Below are 21,484 nucleotides of genomic sequence, written 5' to 3' on the forward strand. Positions count from 1 at the left end.
CACGTAGCTAAGCGGCAGATGAACCGTATGCGAAAAAATACCGACTTGCCCATTTTGCAGGCAGAAAAGCCTAAAACTCTATGTTCTCATATACTTAAATGCCACAATTTTCTTTCGGGCAACGAATGTATTTTGAAACGTTAACACCGTATACTAAAAAGCAAATATCAATCCCATATTCCAACTGTACCTAATAAGATCGAAATATCATTTCAAGGTTACTTATACATACAATTCAAATCACTTGATTATGCATTTCTAGAGTAAGTTCTAAAAAGTGTAAATAACTGCATGAATCAAATCATACCTACTTCACGAGAAGACTTCAGTATTGTCGTGTATGATATATGTTAAAAACAAAATAACTCTTTAATAGTTTGTGGTCAAACTCATATACCAGCGGAATGTGAGATACTCTTGAGGGCTTCCTCTTCCATTTGAAGCAGGTGTTGACAGAATATTTCTAAATCGCGTGCCTCGTCTTTGAACGTGAATCGTAACTCTTTCCATTGATACTCACGAGAACCATCCTCGTTCAACGAACCGAGAACTTTTCCCAGCACTTCAAATCCCTTCCTATCTGCTGAAAGAAGAAAAGCATCCTTCGACCCAAAACCACAAACAAGTCAGTAAATACGCATACCGTATAAGGGGATAATACACAGCTGCAAATAGTAAAAGAGCATTTGGTTGCATTACCATAACAAAAGAGAAGACAGCACACAAAGTTCAAAGTTTAATACGCTTAAATAAAGTCCCGGGGTTTTTGTCTGAATATTGGTTAGAGTTCGTTAATCTAGCAAGAATTACTAAAACGTATTTCTAGAATGCGGGTGAACTCTCTCTTTAACCACTGACCTGATGCTCGATATGTACCATAAACCGTTGGGAAAAAATTAAGTTTCACTTGGGTTATTATTACTTTCTCTTGATTTCATATTCCATTTCTAAAACCTATTGATTTCTTAGTTCAGACAGAAAACAGATACATAGATCATAAAAATGTAATATTTCAAGAATTGCGTGGGCACTAAGGCGGCACCCGGAATTTATTGGTTACTATACTAAGCTTAAAGCTGTACGAATTAATTTGCTATAAAGATCAAACTCAAAAGGTTATAAAATGGGAACCAAAACGTAAACGCACCTAAGAAATAATCATTACTACTTGGCCAATTTATCAACATGAGGCAAGTGAGGTAATACCTTTGCATTTTCATTTAGGAAAGCAATGCAGAAAAGAACTAGAGCTCGACGCCTCGTTTCACTTCGATTAATTCCATCAATCAGGCTCGTCAAAAATGGAGCTACACACACACCAAAGTGTAAAGATGTTAAGTCAGAATATAGATTTTATTATGTAATAAGCTCGTGTTATGAGATAAGACCATCAACTTTATTACAAAAGAAAATAGGTATTACATAAAGGATCCGCCTTAGACTTTTCCATATCCTCGAGATTTACTTCATGAGTTGCGCCCTTGCCATCAATATACATGCACGAACTGCATAGTTTAAAGTGCATCAATTGCCAGCAAATTAGGGTAAATTACAACCACCTCCCTGAGGTATGGTCAAATTACGAAAACCCCCATCATGTTTGGGTAATTACAACCACCCCCCTCAACTATAAATCTTCTTACACATCCACCCTTGCGGTTTCAAATTTAGTGGAATCTTCGAGATTATATGGAATATTATCACTTTTGTACCCGCTTTATCCCATTCGAACTCCACATTTTGAAGCAAGATGATCATATATCAGACTGTGGTGCATTAGAAACTGTATTTTTACACAAAACGAGTACAAAATAGAGCACATTCCACGAAATCTAGATGATTATGTTGAATTTGACACCATAAGGGTGGAGGTGTAAGAAAAAAATCATAGTTGAGGGGGTTATATGTAACTATCCAAACAAGAGGGGTTTTTTCGTAAATTGACCATACCTCAGGGGTGGTTGTAATTTACCCCAGCAAATTAATGTCTGGTTGTACAACTAAATTGTTCGAACACGTAGCTCACACAGTAATAATTTAAGAATTATCTTTACATGAGTTCACTCACAATGCCGTTTAATAATACATAGTAAAAGGGTTTTTTTTTTTCTGAAGATTCTAACCTTATATTGAACCTGTACACCGAGTATTGATCGTTGCCTTGGAATAAGTCCTGCAGATTTTCAATCCGAGAAGTGGAATTAAATTCGGGCGAACTCAATATTCCAGAAACTGAATAGCTCGACTCATTGACAGCTCTCTGGTATGCTAATACAGTTTCCCTAAGGCTTTCAGCCGCTGAGTTAGCCTGTGACAACAATAAGAAAGAACAGTAAGCTCGTAAAAATATTTTCTGTGACTCGATATTTACTATGGAAACTTCTTTTCTCATGCAATTCGTTACATTGCAGAATCAGTATTTTAATAGTTTTAAATCAGTCGATTTTCTAAACCATAATAACGATATTCTGATACCGCAAAAAAATATGCATTAGCATAAGCAGATTGCAAGTAGTACTAATGTTGATGAAAAAAAATAGTGCTCGGTGAAAGTTAGAATTCATATTGCCAATTAGTCTAACATATCAGCATCGAGAAGAAAAAGTTTCGATATAGCGACAACAATATTATAAAGTGTTATCTATCAAACAATTATATACCTTTTCATCTTCGAGGCGCACGACATCACCAACAAGAGCAACCCTAGCTGGTAGCTGCATGATATAAAGGATATAAAGGAATTAATATCTTTGGACTTTTATGGTGCAAACAAATTTCAAGAAAAATGTTTTACCAAATTCCCACCTTTCTTATTGATTTAAGTATTTGTACAAGTGGGCCCGGAAATGGGCTGCTCACGGCAAAAGAGCCACGTTCGTCAACAATAGTGTTCTGTAAAAGAAAAAGAAAAAAGATGAGAAGAAATGACAACTTATTAATAGAAAACCTGACTTAGCTCACATACTACTATAACAAGCAACTTGTTTGACTACTTATCACTTTTGTTTTATCTATATGCTGAAAGCTTAGCTTCAACAGACAAACCGATATTTTTTGGAGATCGGTCGGTCTACAAGGTTGACCTTGTTTATAACAAAGAAAAAAGTCGACTTGAAGGAAATGATATTTATTTACTGTATTAATTCACATAATGCACAAAAATTGTGTTGGCTCAAGTATAACTTTTTTAATGAAGAAATGTTGTGCGGAACCGAGTTATATAGCAACTAAATTACATAGGAAATGCATTATATTAGGAAATATGACGTGTTAAAGTATTCTCTTGCAACAAAAACAAGAAAAGTAGATGCTTCTTTAAGAACTTTAATACACTATAAGGCATCGTTTGCTTAGTTCTACTAAGTTCTATTAACTAAATAATAAGGGCTAGCAAGATGTTTGGTTAATAAGATTCGTGTTTAGTCAAATCCGCTACTACACTTAAAGTCCTCAATTAAATGCTACTATTTGGTTAAATTAGTAGCACCTCTCCCCTCTGAAATTAATTTTGTAGGGGTGATTAAAAAACGATATCCTTAAAACAATATCTTAATTTTGTTAATTAAAAAGTTTTTAGGCATTTCATATTTAATAACAGAGTTTAATTTAAGGATTCAAACATCTTACTGACTAAATAATTAGTTACTCAGTAGGATATTAATCCAATCTCACTTAACCCAATGTCTAATGAAGCTAAAGAGTAAAGAACATACTAGCATTTTGGACAGAGATTTGCAAACTGATTAGTAGAGAGGATTCATTATTGGACCGAAAGCAGTCATATTTCACCAACTATTACATACAATTAGGCCTCGTTTGGTTGCCAAGATAAGATTAAATAATCTAATGAAAACCCAATTATTTTATCGGACCCCGGAACATCCCACAAAAAAACTCCCTAAAAAGCAAGATAAGGCAAGTTAAGCCATGATAACATAATATTTGCGGGTCGACCCGGCAAGTTATTGTGGATACCAAACATCAAACAACGTCCAATAATTTAGTTAATCATGGCTAATCTCCCCAACCAAACGAGTCAATCCATATATCGTAAAAGACAACATGCATATTTCGTATTTCGAACGCCATTACAGAATAGCGGTTATTAACCTGAGTAACACACCTAAAGCAACACTGGCCATGAAAAAAAATCATAATTCCAATAGAAGCAAAAGCAACCGTGCGTACCACATTATGCAACTCCTTCTCGGGTACCCAAATATACGGCTTTCCTTTCTTCACAAAATACTTCACTTTCGAACTGTAAATTTCGTCCTTGCTGAATCCAATTAATCCACCATATTTTATCAGACAACCAAAACCAAAAAATAACATATATATAACAATCAATTCGAATTCGTAACACAAAATACCTTCCTTGGGCATCAGCTTTAATGGTGTTAAGGTTACCTTGCCAATTAGAAGCCAGTATATTCTGCAAAAAACATATACATAATTCATATATACAACCTTGAATTTCTGGGCCAATTATGCAAAAATGAAACATAAATTGATAATAAAACCTTGCATTTCTCGGCCAATTTGATGGCGGATGATTTCCCCCCTTTCATCATGATTTGATTCCCTCGATTAATCCACCAATTTTGTGGGTTTAAGAAACGAGCTTTAAGACTGTTAGGGTTTTAGGAGGGTTTTAGGAGGGTTTTATGCTTCCTCTGCAAAATGGGGAGGGAGGTTCATTTTAGTTTTTTCAGCGGCTCACCTCTCTCATTATACTTCCATAGTCTTACCTACACATGTACTTAGTCCTTTTGTTTATTACATATTTAGGCTTCAATTACATGACCAAATTAATTCCAATTATATTCATTATTTATTACCTAGTTAATTAAAATTGCTATTATTTTTTTTTTTCTAAGAGAACATACAGAAATATGTATAAACACATGTTGGAAAAGAAATGAGCAATAAATTATATGATTATGTTGGTTTGACATCTTAACAAAGGAGATGTTGTGTGCTTTTGAAAAATAGCATAGTAAAAAATTATGAAATCATGTTGCTTTAAGTAAACATTATAAAATTAATTTTGCAGTTAAATATTGCAATTAAATAATCCATCATTCTTGTATAAATATAAAATGTTCTTTCAAGCCAGCATTGTTAAACATAAATAGTCCACAATTTTTTTGTTTTAATACAAAATTTTATTTTAAATCACATGCATAATTAACATTATAAAATTAATTAAACACGTGTGAGGCACGTGCTATTTTTATAGGTGCTTAAAAAGTAAGAAATATTGCATTTTTTTCTATTAGTATTATTTTATACACTAAACTAACTTGAATATATTATATACATACTATTGTTCTTGCACTATTTATTTTTACCACAAAACTTGGAACAAATAAAATTTAAAAAAAAATAAAAATAAGTTGAAACAATATATTATATTGTATTTCTCATTTCCTTGACATTATATATAAATTACAGATGCAATCTACCATAAATTAAAAGAAAAAGTTAAACAATCATTTTTTTTATTTCCCACACAAAAGTTAGAACACTCACGGGCACACCACACACCAAAAGAAATAAAAAGATAGAAAAAATAAAATGATTGTCTATATATATATATATATATATATATATATATATATATATATATATATATATATATATATATATATATATATAGGGTAAATTACAAACACCCCCTGAGGTATGGTCAATTTACGAAAAAACCCCTCTTGTTTGGATAATTACATCTACCCCTCAACTATGATTTTTTCTTTTATCTCCACCCTTATGGTGTCAAATTCAACATAATCATCTAGATTTCGTAGAATGTGCTCTAGTTTGTACTCGTTTTGTGTAAAAATACAGTTTATGATGCACCACAATCTGATATGTACATGCGAAAAAATACATATTATGATCATCTTGCTTCAAAATGTGGAGTTCGAATGGGATAAATCGGGTACAAAAGTGATAATATTCCATATAATTTCGAAGATTCCACTAAATTTGAAACCGCAAGGGTGGACGTGTAAGAAAATTTATAGTTGGGGGTGGTTGTAATTAACTAAACAAATATAAATATAAATATATATATATATATATATATATATATATATATATATATATATGTATGTATATATATATATATATATATATATATATATATATATATATATATATATGTATGTATATATATATATATGTATGTATATATATATATATGTATGTATATATATATATGTATGTATATATATATATATACGTGTGTGTGTGTGTTTATTAGTTTTTTTTTCTTTTTTTCCTAATTCGGGATTAAAATATCCCGATCGGGATTGAACCAATTCTCGAATCCCGATTCCGTATTTGTTCCTAATCCCGATGCCGAATCCCGTAATCCCGAATTCCCGAAGTTTCAGTCACAAATAATAAAATTCCGATCGGGACGTGACGGGATCCCGAATCCCGATCCTAAATGCCCAGCCCTGCTGAAAAATAATTAGAAATTTAAAATATACTATTTATAATTAAATTTTTAATAATATTAAGTATAAATGAAATTTCTAATTATTTTCCAGCCCAAAAAAAAATATATATATATATATATATATATATATATATATATATATATATATATATATATATATATATATATATATATATATATATATATATATATATATATTTGATTTTGATTTTTAAGGAGTTTTAAGGTTAGGGATTTGTTTTATGGTGTCAGAGAGTTTCTAATTATTAAAAGTATTTTTTTAGATAACTTACTTTTTTTACCATTAAAATTTTAATTATAGGTAGTATGCTTTAAATTTTCAATTATTTTTCAGCTCTAAAAAAAATTCAATTTCAATTTTAGCCCCAAAATAGTGTTTTTCGTTACTTGCTAACGAGTATGACTAAGTGTAATTTCTTTTGTCAAAAATGATTTTCCAAAAAAAAATCTATTTAATACATGACTAAGTGTCAAATAAATTTATTCACACCCATCATTCATTGTATGTTGAAGATATAAACATAAATTTATTCACATTTTTTTAATTTTATTTTTATTGTGCACTCTTTGAGTAGCCTGCTGTTGGTATACATTTGATGTTGGCGCCAGATTTCCACGAGTAAAGAAATCCGCCACACTTGGGAATTAAAGATTGACAAAGATTTGTATTCCATGTTTATTTTGGAATTTATTAGAGTCCTACTTTAATAATACTTTTATTAGGACTTAGATTTATTTCCATGTACTTTATTTTAGTTAGGTATCTTTTGTATTTATCTAGAATAGAAGTAGAGATCGATTAGGAGTCTTTGTTCTAGGTTAATCGATTTCTTTGGGTACAAGATAAGTCTTGGAAGGCTGATCTCGCATTTATATAACGCTCCTAGACTCACAAGAACCGTACATTTTTTTGGGAGAAAAATCACTGCATAGCATTGAAGAATTGCCAAGATGTTCTGTTGAGCAGGACTGTGCCGTCGTTGCATGTGTCAACAGATACAAATTTGCTGTATAGATCTCAAGAGAGATCAACCGAGTTTCTGAAGGGAGTTCAGGTTTGAAGTGAGTTCGAGGCACGCGGTGTGGAGTTGCTGTTACAAGAGACACGAAGTTCAAGTTGTGTACAAGAACGGCATAAAGAATTAAAGATGGAGTCTTAATTGTTTTTAATAAGTCCTATTAATGTACACTGTAAATTTGAACTAGTGATATCGTGTTTGCAGATCCACGTGGATGTAGGGCACAATTGTGTCTGAACCACATTAATTTTTGTGTCTTTTTTATCACTTTCAGTAGAATATAACTGTGTTAACACAAGAATTATAGTTGTAACTAAATACTGTTTCGATAACTCAAACCGTTACAAGTTAGGATTAACTGAATTTATATGCATATAAATCAACACTATGGTTTATAACTGCAGACGAGTAATAAAATAGGCTGGTTGATATGGGATATTATATTATGCATTCGTGTTGTATGAATGAATGGATTGATGGTGACAGTGTGGGGAGGCATATATAGGGTTTTCTGGGTAGATCGATATCGGGCGGAGGACATAGAAAATTCGTGTAGGTTGGACCCGTAATCGACTATTGAAGGTTTAATCGACTATGTGCTTAGTCGATTAAGGTTTATTCGACTATATATGTTCAGTAGTCGATTAGGGTTAATTACTATGTTTTTTAATTCATTTTTGGATTTTTGAATATTGATCGCCTATTTCGCCACGTGTAGTTGGACTTGGGGCACATCGATGGTGTGTTTGTGTTATGCGGCCATTGTCAATCCATCGTCCATCTATATAAATCAATACAATATTTGTATATTTGTTATTTTGTAAAAAAATAGTTGATTTTTGTTTTTTTAGTTGTTTTTGTTATTTGTTTGGATTCTTTTTGTTGAATCGTATCGGGCTTTCATTGACGACATTACCGTATTTTTTTTTTGTTATTTATAGTAGTAAATTTCATTATTCAACCACGATTTTAGGAGTCAGTTCGTTAATCGACTATGTCTTAGTCGATTAATATCGTAGTTGATAAGTACACCTAACAGTTAAAAAAAACGATTAATTTTTTTTAAAAAAAAATTAATAAAATAAAAAAGAAACTAAAAAAAATTAAAAGAATAAAAATAAAAATAAAAATGATAAAATAATAATACATAATTAAAAAATTATAAACGAAAAAATTAATTAAGAAAATGAGAAACAAAAAATGGGGATGGGTGTAGTGGGAAGAAGATAGTGGAGGGGCAATTTTGGGATAATAAACGAAGGGAAATGAGCATGAGCTTTTCTCAAATGATGGAAAATAGTTTGGGTATCTCCCCATTGTTGCATATATTGTCGTTTAGTAGCTTCGCAAGGGATGGTCTAGCGGTTGGAGCAAGTGAGACTTTGTCAATTGTCCCAGGTTCAAATAACCTTCTCAATGGTCGCTAGGTAGAGCTTGTTACACATGGTTAGCCTAATGTGGTTTATCCCTCTCGTATGGTTTGCAAGCTATTACAGTGAATTGTAGACAATTAGTAAGTTTATCCAGTTCACTTATATAATTAACTCCGGTTCCTGTCTTATAAAAAAAATGTATTGCCGTTATATTAAAGAACCCTAAATATAATTAAATAATTAAAAAAGAAAAAAAAAATAGGATAAGGAGTTTCTTCTTCCACGTCAAACCCACAACCCCTCCCCAACAAAACATCTCCATCTTCTTCCCCGACATGTCAGATACCGCTGTTGCCGGCATCAGTTCAGACCTTCTCCAACATCGTCGCCAATTCGAGGTTTAATGACTCCGCTTCACCGAATCCACCGAAGAATAGCGAAATCCACCGCAAACCCCTCTCAAAATTGTCGTCTTCACTTGCAAATGGCCCACCTCTGTCGCCACCATTGGCATTAGTTCAGATCTTCTCCAACACCGCCGCCAATTCGTGATCCGGCAAAGCGGGGATGGTGAAGTATGATCCAAGATTGGCTACGGCGGCGGTGGGGGGAGCGAGATAGAGATGGGTTGAATCTCGAGTGTGTTTGAGATTTTTACGATGATATGAAGGTGGCGGCGACGACAGTGGTGACTGGTGAGTTGAGATGTGTATGTGTGCGCCGATAAATTAAATTGGAGTGTGTGTATTTGTATGTTTATGAGGCAAATGTTTGGATACTTTTTTAGAGTTATTTTTATTTTATTTTGGGGAAGATTGTTTTGAGAATAATTGGAGAATTGAAATAATGTTTGTTTATAATTTGAAATGAGACAAAATATACAGTAATGACCAAATCATGTTTAAAAGTATTCGGAAAATATATTGTAGAAAAAGAACTGTAAGAATAAATGATGTTTGTTTGTTTTTTAGTGAAGATAATTTATATTGCAGCACTCAAATTTTTTTACTATAGCAAGTCACATCATGTCTGAATCAGATATAAATTTTAGAAATTGTTTTGTAATTTATTTTGAAAACCTTAAGAAACACAAATTCGTTTTATGGGAAAAACTAAATTGAGATAAAAACATAACAAAACATTCCCTGTGTTCTTTTGTTTCAAGTAGAGAAGAGGGCTTAATTAAAACATTAGGGACTGAACTGAAAATTTTGAAGTTTTCATCTACGTCATAAAATTGTAGAGGTTGGACATTTTTCTGGAGGGATTTTTTGTCTTTCTGTGAGCAGTTAACGGATAAAAATAAGGGAAAATGAGGGATAATTCCCTCATTACATAAAATAATAGAGTGTGTATCCATTTATAATTGACCTTTTGTGAACAAGTCTATATAATATTTCATGAATTATGTCCCATAGTCTTATGTTAATGCCCATTATATCCTTTATTTACATATTTTCCTCATTTTTTCTCTCCATATTTCTCTCTCTTCCCTTTTTTTTCTCTCTTTTCCATTCTTTTTTCCTTCTCTCTCTTCCCCTTTTTACTCTATTGCACGTTCTATACATCTTTCTCCTCTATCCAACTCTTCAGCCTTCTCTCTCTTCTCTCTGTTTTTTTTTCTTTCGTTTCTCTGTTTTTTTTCTTTCTTTGTATTTCTTCCTTCCCCGTCTTTCTTTCTTTCTTCTTTATCTTCTTTTCTCTTTGTGAGAACCAGCCTTTTTTTCTACTGTATGGATACCATGTGTCATTTTTTTCCATGAGATGAGGTTTTTGTTGTGGGGATTCCACTTGAAAATACTCTAACCTTATTCTTAAATTGAAAAAAAAAACATGGTTAAGTGACGAAAAATTATAGTTGACTATCGTTGTTTCATAGTTGACATCGGAAAATTTATAGTTGTCATCTGAAAATTTATAGTTGACTATCAATTTTTTATAGTTGACATCGAAAAATTTATAGTTGACTATCCACTTTTCATAGTTGACTATCGAAACAATATAGTTGACTATCAAATTTACACAGCAAAAATTGAATTGCCGCCTCGAATTACTGTTCCTCCGCCACCGACTGCTACACAAGCCCAGCAAACGCGTTCTCTGCATGCCCTTTCACGCCACCATCACCAGCATCTTCTCGTTTTCACGGTAGCGCTCGAACGCCTTCCGCCAACATCTGGCATTCTGGCGTGCGACTCCATGGAATGATTATAGAAAGAACGCCATTTTTTGCATCACGCAGTGAACAGAGGAGGTGGTGGCAGCCACCATAGTTGACTATCGGAACAATATAGTTGACTATCAAATTTACACAGTAAAAATTGAATTGCCGTCTCGAATCACTGTTCCTCATCCACCGACTGCTACACAAGCCCAGCAAACGCGTTCTCTGCATGCCCTTTCACGCCACTGTCGCTAGCATCATCTCGTTTTCACGGTAGCGCTCGAACGTCTTCCGCCAACATCTATCATTCTGGCGTGCGACTCCATGGAAGGATTATAGAAAGAACGCCATTTTTTGAAGCACGCAGCGAAAAGAGGAGGTGGTGGCAGCCAAATCTGGATTTCGTAGCAACCTACATCTATTCGATTTGTTAATTTCACCATATTTTCGTTTTTGGTTCTCCGTGATTCACACGAATGTGATTTTTTTTCGAACAGATGTAGGAAGCTAGGGTTCCAACGAAGGCCGTAGATAATGGGTAGATTTTCTAGCGAATTTTTTTTGAAGAAATTCTCCTGAATCCTGGAGGTTTAGGAAGAGGTTTATTTTCTTATGAATATCCGTTGATTTGGTAAAATGATGGGGGTCTTTTCTAACACAATATGTGAGGGTAGTTTGAATAGGAGATAAATTGAGGGGTTTGACTTATTAAAAATAAGGGTAAATTACAACCAACCTTCTGAGGTATGGCCAATTTACGAAAAAACCCCTCTTATTTGGATAATTACATCTACCCCTTAACTATGATTTTTTTTCTTACACCTTCACCCTTATGTTGTCAACTCAACATATCATGTAGATTTCGTGGAATGTGCTCTAGATTTCGTACTCATTTTGTGCAAAAATACAGTTTCTGATGCACCACAATGTGATATATACAAGCAAAAAAACACATATTATGATCATCTTGCTTCAAAATGTGGAGTTTGAATGTGAGAAATTCAAACGGGTTCAAAAGTGATAATATCACATATAATCTCGAAGATTCCACTAAATTTGAAACCTTAAGGATGGACGTGTAAGAAAATTTATAGTTGAGTGGATGTTTGTAACTACCCAAACATGAGAGGGGTTTTCGTGATTTGACCATACCTCAGAGGTTGATTGTAACTTATTTAAATATAACTAGTAATTGTGACTGTGCGATGCACAGGACAACAAATTGCATGTTTTGATGTTGTAAGAATATAAGCAAACGGTTGATGTATCGTATGATGAAAATTCTATTATAATCATTCATTAATAATTCATCAGTGGAACATATTAACTAAGAATATTTACTAAACCAAAAAAAAAAAAAAAAGCAAATAAATTTACTGTTGAATAAATTTTCAAATGCATTGAATCACCAGTAGATTGAAAAATTAAACCAGGAACTAAATCATCAACTATGTCTTTCATGTTGAGCTTAAACGTAATTAGATTTAATAACTTAGTTAACATAATCAAAACTAAATTATCGACAGCATACCATCGGAAAAGACCATCTCTACATCTTGCATCGTAACTAAGCTCTTCTCCATTACCTCGTTTTGGTCTTGTTATTACACAATCAGAACGGTAAGAAAAATAATGCAATTTTGCGAGGTGTAGAGTGTTCACGCAACTGCATATAATGAATGATATACATAGTAATCAAGAGACATAATAGTTCTTACCAAACTTATGACTAAAATCACAGTACAAATATTTGGAAGTACTAAAACACATACATTAAGTTCACCTCAGAAACAACCAAGATAGAAAGTTTTCTATCTAATTGCAAAGAAACTGGAGATTAACAACAATAAAGTTAAAGACTATTATACCTTGCTTGATGATAGCAGTGAATTTCCATGATAGAGTCATCAACAACTGATTTCCTATTTGCCACTATAAATAGAAAGCAATATATTATTTATTTGATCCTGCTACTTTACTGAAGATGAACGAAAAACGGAGGATACCATCAATAGGGAAAATAACAAACATGCTACTAATTTTAAAGGTAAAACAGACTATTCATATAGTCCAACTTTTTATTCAAAAACCATTAATAAATATTTTAATTACAAAAAATATAAGTTTTATATGTTTTGAAAAAAAACGCCACTACTGATCATGAGTCTCAGTTTTACAGGCTAATCTGACGTCAGAAAATTAAATTTCACCAACATAGTTGGTGATTATTGAAAATTGAACAATATAATATGTATGTACGGAACTTGTTGAAATAAATATGTCAAAATACTATAACATAACAATATCATTTATGATGGAAAAAGATGCAAACTAATTACCACACAATCAATAGGATGAAGAAGAAAATAAGACAAAAATTCTAAAATCGGATTACCAAAAGACAAAGCCCATATGTAGGACGAATAAATAAAATTCAAATGTTGCACACATACTGTAAAACGATGTAAAAAAATTCACAATTGATGGAAATCAGATTTATATACCCTTTTTTTTGTAAAAATTGAACCACGCATGAACTATGAACAAAATCAACTCCACCATTTCAGACATGTATTCTACGTTTCCATCTATACAACCGTACTCAGGTTCAAATAGCCAAACTCCATAACATATAGGAATAATTAACTCCAATCGATCGGCATAATAACAAGTGAGAGAGAGAGAGAGAGAGAGAGAGAGAGAGAGAGAGAGAGAGAGAGAGAGAGAGAGAGAGAGAGAGAGAGAGAGAGAGAGAGAGAGAGTAAAACCAAAAACGGGAAAATTGAAAAACCTTAATGAGACTCCAATCACTATGTTTAAGCAATTCAATTCAAACACATGAGAGAAAAACAAATGCAAATAACATATGCAGAGCGAGTGAAAAAAGGCGAAAGGGGAATCCTTACGGTGTCTTCGGGTTTCACTTTGCAAAATAGTTAAATATGAATGGGTGGAGAAGTTGAGAGGTGGAATATAAATAAGAAGAGAAAACACAAATGTGTTGAAGTGGAAGAGAGAAGTTGAAAATTTTGATAGTCTTAGTGGTTGTTTTTTGGAATCTGGACTCCATCTTTGGGAATGTGATAATTAGTATTTTATCATCATAAAATAATATTTAGTGTTGAGATGTTTACGGCTGAAAATTAGGATATAAAATTATATCTAGGGGATACAAATCTAAAATAATATTCAGCAGATTTAATTAGTTGTGCATTAGAGATTTTATGGCTGAAAATTAGGAGTGATAAAAAAAATTACAAATAATATATAAAAATCGGAGAAAAAAAAATTTTGAGATCGAAATAAATAAAAAAAATTAAAAATAATATGCATGAGATAAAAACGAAAATAAATAAAAATTACGAATAATATGCATGAGATAAAAATGTGATAAAATCGGATTTTGTTTGTTTTTTTGAGATTTTATGGCTGAAAATTAGAAGTGGTCGAAAAAAAATACAAATAATATGCAGGAGATAAAACTGAAAATAAATAAAAAAATACAAATAATATGGAGGATATAAAAATGTGATAAAAATCGGAAAACAAAATTAAAAAAAAACAATTTACAAATATGCCGTTAGGGTTTTTTAGGGTTGTCCAACGTTCGAAAATTAGGATGTAAAATAATATTTAGGAGATAGAAATCTAAAATAATATTTAGGAGATTTAATTAGTTATGCATTAGAGATTTTATGGCTGAAAAGTAGGAGTGATAAAAAAAAATACAAATAATATGTTGGAGATAAAAACGAAAAAAATAAAAAATTACAAATAATATATAAAGATGTGATAAAAATAAGAGAAAAAAAAATTGAGATCGAAAAAAAAAAAAAATTGCAAATAATATATACAGGAGATAAAATGAAAATAAATAAAAAATTACAAATAATATGCAGTATATAAAATAATATTTAGGAGATTTAATTAGTTATGCATTAAAGATTTTATGGCTGAAAAGTAGGAGTGATAAAAAAAAATTTACAAATAATATGTTGGAGATTAAAATGAAAAAAATAAAAAATTACAAATAATATATAAAGATGTGATAAAAATCGGAGAAAAAAAAATTTGAGATCGAAAATAAATAGAAAAAATTACAAATAATATGCAGGAGATAAAATGAAAATAAATAAAAAAATTACAAATAATATGCAGGAGATAAAAATGTGATAAAAATCGGATTTTTTTTTTTTTTTGAGATTTTATAGATGAAAATTAGGAGTGGTCGAAAATAAATAAATAAATTACAAATAATATGCAGGAGATAAAAACGAAAATGAAAAAAATACAAATAATATGGAGGATATAAAAATGTGATAAAAATATGAAAACAAAATTTGTTAAATTTTTTTTTTACAAATATGTCATTAGGGTTTTTTAGGATTGACAAGCGTTTCTTTCTTTTATGAAAAAAATAAAAAATTACAAATAATATATAAAGATGTGATAAAAATCGGAGAAAAAAAAATTTGAGATCGAAAATAAATAGAAAAAATTACAAATAATATGCAGGAGATAAAATGAAAATAAATAAAAAAATTACAAATAATATGCAGGAGATAAAAATGTGATAAAAATCGGATTTTTTTTTTTTTTTTTTTGAGATTTTATAGATGAAAATTAGGAGTGGTCGAAAATAAATAAATAAATTACAAATAATATGCAGGAGATAAAAACGAAAATGAAAAAAATACAAATAATATGGAGGATATAAAAATGTGATAAAAATATGAAAACAAAATTTGTTCCATTTTTTTTTTACAAATATGTCATTAGGGTTTTTTAGGATTGACAAGCGTTTCTTTCTTTTATACATAAGATTTTTCTTTTTACAAATATGTCATTAGGGTTTTTTAGGATTGACAAGCGTTTCTTTCTTTTATACATAAGATAAGATAAGGAGTAGTTAGTTCTAATATTTTTTTGATGAGGAGTTATGTCTCATAAACCCTAAAAATAAAAGGGTCGAGCGAAGCTTGCTTGAGTTTTTTGGCCGTTCAAGATTACACGGGTGGTTTTTTGCATTTTACTGGGTAATTAACGTTCAACCAAAAAAAATAAAAACATTCGACCACAAAAATAAATAAATTAGGTTATTAATTCACAGTTTACACCCAACACACGTCTTGGAACTGGTTGAAGACGGCCGCGAAATGAATCAGAAAAATTACACAATCCTCAATGAAAACAGAATCAGACAACTCCAAAATAATGATATCTCCGTAGTTTCCACACATCTCTTCATTTCGAGAGGATTAGCCTTCACACTCTTGCGCCGTAACAATTGGAGCACAAACTCCGTTTTCGACGAATGGTTTTCCGATGAGGACAAAGTTCGCAAGTCAGTCGGGTTATTGCCGGCGGCACAAGAATCATTAAAACCGGAAAACTACCTCTGCAAGATTTGCTTCGACAAAATCGAGGCGGATGTAAAAACGTTGTCATGCGGCCCATGCAGCCATCCCTTTTGTCCCGATTGCTGGAAGAGTTACGCGTCTTCCTCGATCAAAGATGGGCCCGGATGCTTGTCGTTACGCTGTCCAGAGCCCGAATGCAAAGCTGTGGTGGGCCCGGAATTCGTGGAGTCCTTGGCTTCCGAAGAAGATAAAGACAAGTACTATCGGTATCTTCTTCGGTCCTACGTGGAGGGCAGCCAGAACCGGAAGTGGTGCCCGGGCCCCACATGCGATCTAGCGGTCCAGATTATTGATGGTTCCGAAAACAACTACGAAGAAGTGAATTGCGATTGTTCTCATAGGTTTTGCTGGAACTGCAAGGAAGAGCCCCACCGCCCTGTCGACTGCCAAATAGTCCACAAGTGGCGGTCGGAGAACAATGACACGTGGATAAGGGCTTTCACAAAGCCATGCCCCAAGTGTGGATTTGTTCGATGCTACACCCGGTGAAAAACACCGGGTGGGTCTTCTGCTGCCACGTGTCTCTTTTTTTGTATTTTATAATAGATTCCCCGCTAGGGTTTAACTTTAGGGGTTTTAGAAAAATAAAAAAAGAACACGTGGCAGCAGAAGACCCACCCGGTGTTTTTCACCGGGTGTAGCATCGAAGGAACCCCCAAGTGTGGCAGGAACATAGAGAAAAACAAGGGCTGCAATCACATGACCTGTCGAATCCCCTGCGGGCACAACTTTTGCTGGTTGTGCCTCGGGCCCTGGAAACACGACGGCACCCACATTTATTGCAAAGAGTACGAGGATAGGGATCAAGAGGTTAACACATATTATGCATTTCACTACCAAAAATGGGCCTCGAATCACGAATCCAGGGAAACTGCTATGAAAAATCTCCGTCGGATGAAAAACGGGCTAATTCAGAACGTACCCGACTTTGAATTGCAGTTTGTGATCGAAGCTCTGGAGCAGATAGTTGAATCCAGGCGAGTGTTGAAATGGAGTTTTGCGTATGGATATTACTTGCCTTCAAGTGGACACGAAAGATTGTATCTTTACATAACCTGCAAGAGGAGGAGGAGGCTGTCGTGGAAAAGCTTCAACATTTTTACGACAAGGAGATAGTAAAATACGCCAATATCAATTTTCCTTCGGATAAGTTGACGGATTTTCGGGGGAAGCTTGTGGATATGACCAATGTCACGAGAAATTGTATTGAGAAGTTGGTTATAAAAGGATTGGTGAATGATGTTTCTGAAGCTAAGACATATTGCAGTCTTTCTACGGTGGTAGTGAAGAGTGTTACAAGTTGTATGTTTATGGCTCTCGGTAGTTGTTGCATACTTAGATTAATGTTGGAAGTTTTTTAGAATTTTTTTGGGGTTAATTCTTGATTTTTTTTTTCGACTTTGTGTTCAATCCGTACAAGAAAAATGTCATTTTGCACTCCCCTTTTAAAATTTTGTCCGGAGGGGCGTACTTCGTTATTAATATGTGAAAGTGATACATGATCAATGACATATTTCTTTAATGGGATTATTAGTGAGAACCCCCTCACTCATTATTTAATATGATTTTATTCCCTTCAACGCAGTAACCATATGAAGGCATGTTTTTCATTATTCAGGTATTGGGGTGTAAATATACGCCCTCCGCTTTAAATATCAAAATTTAAACACTATCAAACAACCTTCATTGGTCATGTTTTGAGAAGAAAAAAGAGGTCCAACACCTTTGAATCATCTTCATCCCAACATATCACTATTATGCATTTTTGCGTTTCTAATTTTTGTTCTTCGAATCAAGGTATTTAAAAAAAATGTGGATATACCAAGAAAAAAGAGAGAAATGGGAGGGAGAAAGAAGATAGTTCTGCCATGAGTGAAATAAATTATGCAGATTAGAGAGAGGAGGAGGATTTTATTTTTTGAGAAATAGAATATTATTAGGTATAGGAAACCAAAATAGTTGAAAGGGCTGAACCTTCGTTACAAGATGAACCAAACTTAGTAGCTAATTCATGGGTCAAAACATTTCCAGATCTTTTAACAAAGGAAAACTCACAGAAATTAAAAGAACCAGCAATATGTAAAATGCTTTCATCACATGCTCCAAATGAAGAGAATGAATGTTCCCCTGATTTGAGAGATTCGATTAGCTGTTGACAATCTCCTTAAGATAATCGAACTCCATCCTTGAGCTCGAGCTTTTGTTATGGTTTCTAGATCCGCATGTGCCTCACACTCCACAGCTTTTGGGCGGCCCACCACAAACACATTTCTCGCCCAATCACGAGCAACCATTGACAATGAGGAATAATCCGCCCCACGCCGCGTCAGAATTAATTTTTATCAAACCCTCATTAGGCGGCTTCCATGCGTACCTGTGACTCCTTCGTTCGCTGTAATACTTGCAACAACCAACTATATCGTCAACCTTCATGGCCTCTTCTCCATGCAATACCTTGTTACGAAGACCCCATAATTTCCAAGAAACTACCATTGCCAGCAGAAAGTTGTCCTCCGAGAGTAGCAGCCTCATACGATTCATCCATTGCCACATTGAGTTAGCACGACCCCATCGAATGAAAATTAAATGGAGCTGAATTCCAAATTCGTCGAATGCATGTACAATAAAAATCGCATGAAGTATCGTTTCTGTATGGTGGCCACATCGATCACAAATCGGATCAGGAATAATCCGACGTCGGAACAGTTCTTGTCACTTTGAAGGCTCCGGAGAAAAAAAGAGGTCTTGCCGATGTCTCTCGGATGCATGGTTTCCATTGGTAGTCTGTTTGCATGGTGCAATAACCGGTCGGGGATTACTAGGGTTTGGAAGCGATTGGACATGGCGATAATTAATTATGATTTTCACCTGAAAGAATTTATGGTCCCGAATTCGTTTAATACAGAGGTGTTATATTAAGTGTTATGACACTTGTATAAACATGCAGCGGAAATATAAAAACAATACTCAGATTTAAAAATGTTCACAAGTAAAACTTGCACAAGTAAAACTTGTGAACTTGCCCTTTAAAGGACGTAAAACATATATTAAAACAGTATTATAAGAATACAAAGAGAAGAAGTACAAGAACTTCTTTCTTATGAATGAATCACTATCTTGATCATTCTTACAACCAAATCTAGAAACATAAAAACTATATACTAAACAATCTAGACTACAAAGAATGTACTCATGAGGAGTACGTACAACAGATTCTAAAAACAAACTAAAACTCTCATGTATTCTCTTCAACTCTAGGTTTTTGTTTCTTAGAATCGATCAACTTCCTTGAGTCTTGAAGCCGGTATTTATACACATTCCAAGCTTCCACTCCTCAGCCCATGATCTGCAAGAAAACCGACTACAAGAGCACTCAAGAACATGGTTAAGTGGGTTAGTTTAGTAGATAAAATAATATCCTCAATTTAGCCCACTAAACATTATACTTAGCCCACTAAGCACTACTTATTCTATAACTAAAATTTAGTTTTAAAAATAAGAGAGTTAAAAACAAATTGTGGATTCCACGTGTTTCAAACTCCCCATTTTTAACTTTCTGATCAAAACTAAATTTTAGCTTAATTCCCCTGAGTCATTGCTTGAACTCCCCCTGAATTCGTTAACCAATATAGCAATAACAAAATATTTAAGATCAATTCAAAAACAAATTCATCAAAAATAATCCAACACAATTCAACAAATATAAACCAACAAAAGTGCAATCCTAACATAAAAGTTCAGAGGGAAAATTACAAACTGAAAAAAAACAAATATTGTTCATAACAAAAATAACTTTAAAGCAGAATATCCAAAGTCTCCTCAGTATAAGCTGCTGCTCCTCCATCACTAGCACTGGACCCACTGCTTTCCTCTTCTTCTTATTCTTCTTCTTCTTCTTCTTCTTCTTCTTCTTCTTCTTCTTCTTCTTCTTCTTCTTCTTCTTCTTCTTCTTCTTCTTCTTCTTCTTCTTCTTCTTCTTCTTCTTCTTCTTCTTCTTCTTCTTCTTCTTCTTCTTCTTCTTCTTCTTCTTCTTCTTCTTCTTCTTCTTCTTCTTCTTCTTCTTCTTCTTCTTCTTCTTCTTCTTCTTCTTCTTCTTCTTCTTCTTCTTCTTCTTCTTCTTCTTCTTCTTCTTCTTCTTCTTCTTCTTCTTCTTCTTCTTCTTCTTCTTCTTCTTCTTCTTCTTCTTCTTCTTCTTCTTCTTCTTCTTCTTCTTCTTCTTCTTCTTCTTCTTCTTCTTCTTCTTCTTCTTCTTCTTCTTCTTCTTCTTCTTCTTCTTCTTCTTCTTCTTCTTCTTCTTCTTCTTCTTCTTCTTCTTCTTCTTCTTCTTCTTCTTCTTCTTCTTCTTCTTCTTCTTCTTCTTCTTCTTCTTCTTCTTCTTCTTCTTCTTCTTCTTCTTCTTCTTCTTCTTCTTCTTCTTCTTCTTCTTCTTCTTCTTCTTCTTCTTCTTCTTCTTCTTCTTCTTCTTCTTCTTCTTCTTCTTCTTCTTCTTCTTCTTCTTCTTCTTCTTCTTCTTCTTCTTCTTCTTCTTCTTCTTCTTCTTCTTCTTCTTCTTCTTCTTCTTCTTCTTCTTCTTCTTCTTCTTCTTCTTCTTCTTCTTCTTCTTCTTCTTCTTCTTCTTCTTCTTCTTCTTCTTCTTCTTCTTCTTCTTCTTCTTCTTCTTCTTCTTCTTCTTCTTCTTCTTCTTCTTCTTCTTCTTCTTCTTCTTCTTCACCTTCATTCTTTTTTTCTTCTTCATTAACTCCATGCGCTCTGCATCTAGCATCCAAAGGATGAGAAGTTCTTTCTTCAACTTCATGACTAGCTTGTTATCCCCCTTTTTTTATCAGAAAGAGCTATCTGGAGCATCTCCACCATGGACTGATGATAGGTGATCTGAGCTAGGGAGTGAGTAAGCTGTCTTAACAAAAGATCTCGAGGAACAAAGATATTAGTGGCAAAGATGTCAGGGGTGTTGTCAATATGAGGAGCAACACCTTCAGGACCAAGATTATTTTGACCTGATTCAGTTGGGAGAAAAT

The 21,484-nt window shown here is 33.2% G+C and overlaps 1 protein-coding gene and 1 pseudogene across 1 annotated transcript; one reads left to right on the forward strand and one right to left on the reverse strand.

Moving 5' to 3' along the window:
- Window positions 1–154: 154 nt before the first annotated feature.
- LOC105962738 (uncharacterized) lies at window positions 155–4,808 on the reverse strand. The gene is made up of 9 exons (XM_012987063.2): window positions 4,524–4,808; window positions 4,374–4,435; window positions 4,189–4,279; window positions 2,806–2,892; window positions 2,661–2,714; window positions 2,124–2,308; window positions 1,423–1,505; window positions 1,207–1,307; window positions 155–602 (listed from the first exon to the last, which is right to left on the reverse strand). Exons 1-9 carry the CDS (start codon window positions 4,572–4,574, stop codon window positions 390–392), a joined length of 927 nt encoding a protein of 308 aa, XP_012842517.1. The 5' UTR covers window positions 4,575–4,808; the 3' UTR covers window positions 155–389.
- Window positions 4,809–16,202: 11,394 nt separating this feature from the next.
- LOC148770196 (putative E3 ubiquitin-protein ligase ARI8 pseudogene) lies at window positions 16,203–16,955 on the forward strand (annotated as a pseudogene).
- The last annotated feature ends 4,529 nt before the right edge of the window (window positions 16,956–21,484 follow it).

The sequence above is a fragment of the Erythranthe guttata genome, chromosome 6 (genome assembly GCF_056151865.1).
Source record: "Erythranthe guttata isolate IM_541 chromosome 6, IM_541, whole genome shotgun sequence".
NCBI lineage: Eukaryota > Viridiplantae > Streptophyta > Magnoliopsida > Lamiales > Phrymaceae > Erythranthe > Erythranthe guttata.